Below are 3,612 nucleotides of genomic sequence, written 5' to 3'. Positions count from 1 at the left end.
GTAATGTCCGGGCTTCTATCGTGCAGCAGAGCTGTGTGTGTAATGTCCGGGCTTCTATCATGCAGCAGAGCTGTGTGTGTAATGTGCGGGCTTCTATCGTGCAGCAGAGCTGTGTGTGTAATGTCCGGGCTTCTATCATGCAGCAGAGCTGTGTGTGTAATGTCCGGGCTTCTATCGTGCAGCAGAGCTGTGTGTGTAATGTCCGGGCTTCTATCATGCAGCAGAGCTGTGTGTGTAATGTGCGGGCTTCTATCGTGCAGCAGAGCTGTGTGTGTAATGTCCGGGCTTCTATCATGCAGCAGAGCTGTGTGTGTAATGTGCGGGCTTCTATCGTGCAGCAGAGCTGTGTGTGTAATGTGCAGGTTTCTATCATGCAGCAGAGCTGTGTGTATAATGTGCGGGCTTCTATCGTGCAGCAGAGCTGTGTGTATAATGTGCGGGCTTCTATCGTGCAGCAGAGCTGTGTGTGTAATGTCCGGGCTTCTATCGTGCAGCAGAGCTGTGTGTGTAATGTGCGGGCTTCTATCGTGCAGCAGAGCTGTGTGTGTAATGTGCGGGCTTCTATCGTGCAGCAGAGCTGTGTGTGTAATGTGCGGGCTTCTATCGTGCAGCAGAGCTGTGTGTGTAATGTGCGGGCTTCTATCGTGCAGCAGAGCTGTGTGTGTAATGTGCGGGCTTCTATCGTGCAGCAGAGCTGTGTGTGTAATGTGCGGGCTTCTATCGTGCAGCAGAGCTGTGTGTGTAATGTGCGGGCTTCTATCGTGCAGCAGAGCTGTGTGTGTAATGTGCGGGCTTCTATCGTGCAGCAGAGCTGTGTGTATAATGTGCGGGCTTCTATCATGCAGCAGAGCTGTGTGTATAATGTGCGGGCTTCTATCGTGCAGCAGAGCTGTGTGTATAATGTGCGGGCTTCTATCATGCAGCAGAGCTGTGTGTATAATGTGCGGGCTTCTATCGTGCAGCAGAGCTGTGTGTGTAATGTGCGGGCTTCTATCGTGCAGCAGAGCTGTGTGTATAATGTGCGGGCTTCTATCATGCAGCAGAGCTGTGTGTATAATGTGCGGGCTTCTATCGTGCAGCAGAGCTGTGTGTGTAATGTGCAGGCTTCTATCGTGCAGCAGAGCTGTGTGTGTAATGTCCGGGCTTCTATCGTGCAGCAGAGCTGTGTGTATAATGTGCGGGCTTCTATCATGCAGCAGAGCTGTGTGTATAATGTGCGGGCTTCTATCGTGCAGCAGAGCTGTGTGTATAATGTGCGGGCTTCTATCATGCAGCAGAGCTGTGTGTATAATGTGCGGGCTTCTATCGTGCAGCAGAGCTGTGTGTGTAATGTGCGGGCTTCTATCGTGCAGCAGAGCTGTGTGTATAATGTGCGGGCTTCTATCATGCAGCAGAGCTGTGTGTATAATGTGCGGGCTTCTATCGTGCAGCAGAGCTGTGTGTGTAATGTGCAGGCTTCTATCGTGCAGCAGAGCTGTGTGTGTAATGTCCGGGCTTCTATCGTGCAGCAGAGCTGTGTGTATAATGTGCGGGCTTCTATCGTGCAGCAGAGCTGTGTGTATAATGTGCGGGCTTCTATCGTGCAGCAGAGCTGTGTGTGTAATGTGCGGGCTTCTATCGTGCAGCAGAGCTGTGTGTGTAATGTGCGGGCTTCTATCGTGCAGCAGAGCTGTGTGTATAATGTGCGGGCTTCTATCGTGCAGCAGAGCTGTGTGTGTAATGTGCGGGCTTCTACCATGCAGCAGAGCTGTGTGTGTAATGTGCAGGTTTCTACCATGCAGCAGAGCTGTGTGTGTAATGTGCGGGCTTCTATCGTGCAGCAGAGCTGTGTGTGTAATGTGCGGGCTTCTATCGTGCAGCAGAGCTGTGTATGTAATGTGCAGGTTTCTATCGTGCAGCAGAGCTGTGTATGTAATGTGCAGGTTTCTATCGTGCAGCAGAGCTGTGTGTGTAATGTGCAGGTTTCTATCATGCAGCAGAGCTGTGTGTGTAATGTGCGGGCTTCTATCGTGCAGCGGAGCTGTGTGTGTAATGTGCAGGTTTCTATCATGCAGCAGAGCTGTGTGTGTAATGTGCGTGCTTCAATCGTGCAGCAGAGCTGTGTGTGTGTAATGTGCGGGCTTCTATCATGCAGCGGAGCTGTGTGTGTAATGTGCGTGCTTCTATCGTGCAGCGGAGCTGTGTGTGTGTAATGTGCGGGCTTCTATCATGCAGCGGAGCTGTGTGTGCAATGTGCGGGCTTCTATCGTGCAGCAGAGCTGTGTGTGTAATGTGCGGGCTTCTATCGTGCAGCAGAGCTGTGTGTGTAATGTGCGGGCTTCTATCGTGCAGCAGAGCTGTGTGTGTAATGTGCGGGCTTCTATCGTGCAGCAGAGCTGTGTGTGTAATGTGCGGGCTTCTATCGAGCAGCAGGGCTGTGTGTACCAGTGGGAGGCTCGTGCGGCAGGCTACAGTTCTGGGGCTGTACTCCTGACATATCTATATTTGGGACTAAGGTAACTCAAATCCTGACTCCAGCTCTGAAGGATGTTGTAATACTGATTCTTGCCGTCTGGGGACACTTAAGGGTTAACAATAGGAAGCCCTTTTTTATCCCATCCACCCTGTCCTGTGCTTGTCTGCACCATTTCTCCAGTACTCACATGCATTTACTAACAGTCCACATCTCTCCTCACACATGAGTCACAGTCAGGGTTCACTAACCTGAACCTGATAAAGCTGCAGAGGAGAAAAGTTACCCCTTAGACCCTGGCACCAGCCAAGAAAGGGAAAAAAAACTCGGCTCACTCACACTGCAGAGCTGACTCCTTTCATTCACAGCAGAGATCCAGCTCTTTGTATCGGATCCTTCACGAACAACACTAACCCTTCCCTGCTCCATCCCTGCTCCTTCACTGCTCCATGCCTTCTCCATCATTGCTCCTTCCCTTCTCTATCTTTGCGCCTTCCCTGCTCCATCCCTGCTCCTTCCCATCTCCTTCCCTGTTCCATCTTTGCTCCTTCCCTGCTCATTCCCTTCTCCTTCCCTGCTCCATCCTTTCTCCTTCCCTGCTCCATCCTTTCTCCTTCCCTTCTCCTTCCCTTCTCCTTCCCTTCTTCCCTTCTCCTTCCCTGCTCCATCTTTGCTCCTTCCCTGCTCCATCCCTGCTCCTTTCCTTCTCCTTCCCTGCTCCATCCCTGCTCCATCTTTGCTCCTTCCCTGCTCATCCCTTCTCCATCTTTGCTCCATCCCTTCTCCTTCCCTGCTTCATCCCTTCTCCATCTTTGCTCCTTATCTTCTCCATCTTTGCTCCTTATCTTCTCCATCTTTGCTCCTTATCTTCGCCATCTTTGCTCCTTATCTTCGCCATCTTTGCTCCTTATCTTCGCCATCTTTGCTCCTTATCTTCGCCATCTTTGCTCCTTCCCTGCCCCTTCCCTTCTCCTTCCCTGCTCCATCCATTCTCCTTCCCTGCTCCTTCCCTGCAGATGTGCAGGTTCCTTGTCTGTCTTCAAGTTTCCACTTTCGGGGCTCATTCACTTGATCGTATTTTGTCCAAGTGATATTCATGAAAATATGGATCGCATTTAACCAGTGTTATTCAGATGAGATTAATATTTTTTCACCGAGTG

At 51.1% G+C, this 3,612-nt stretch overlaps 1 protein-coding gene across 1 annotated transcript; it reads right to left on the bottom strand.

Annotated features, from left to right (window-relative positions):
- Positions 1-2,913: 2,913 nt before the first annotated feature.
- On the bottom strand, positions 2,914-3,306 carry LOC138671574 (high mobility group nucleosome-binding domain-containing protein 5-like). The gene has a single exon (XM_069759753.1). The coding sequence runs from the start codon at positions 3,304-3,306 to the stop codon at positions 2,914-2,916; it is 393 nt and encodes a 130-aa protein (XP_069615854.1).
- Between the last annotated feature and the right edge of the window lie 306 nt (positions 3,307-3,612).

Source organism: Ranitomeya imitator, chromosome 3, assembly GCF_032444005.1.
Source record: "Ranitomeya imitator isolate aRanImi1 chromosome 3, aRanImi1.pri, whole genome shotgun sequence".
NCBI classification, from domain to species: Eukaryota; Metazoa; Chordata; class Amphibia; order Anura; family Dendrobatidae; genus Ranitomeya; species Ranitomeya imitator.
The sequence above is the reverse complement of the archived record's forward strand: the minus strand, read 5'-3'. Positions and strand labels throughout refer to the sequence as shown.

Excerpts from the sequence above, each read along its gene's own strand:
- LOC138671574 (XM_069759753.1), bottom strand. The coding sequence starts at position 3,306 with ATGGAGAAGATAAGGAGCAAAGATGGAGAAGATAAGGAGCAAAGATGG.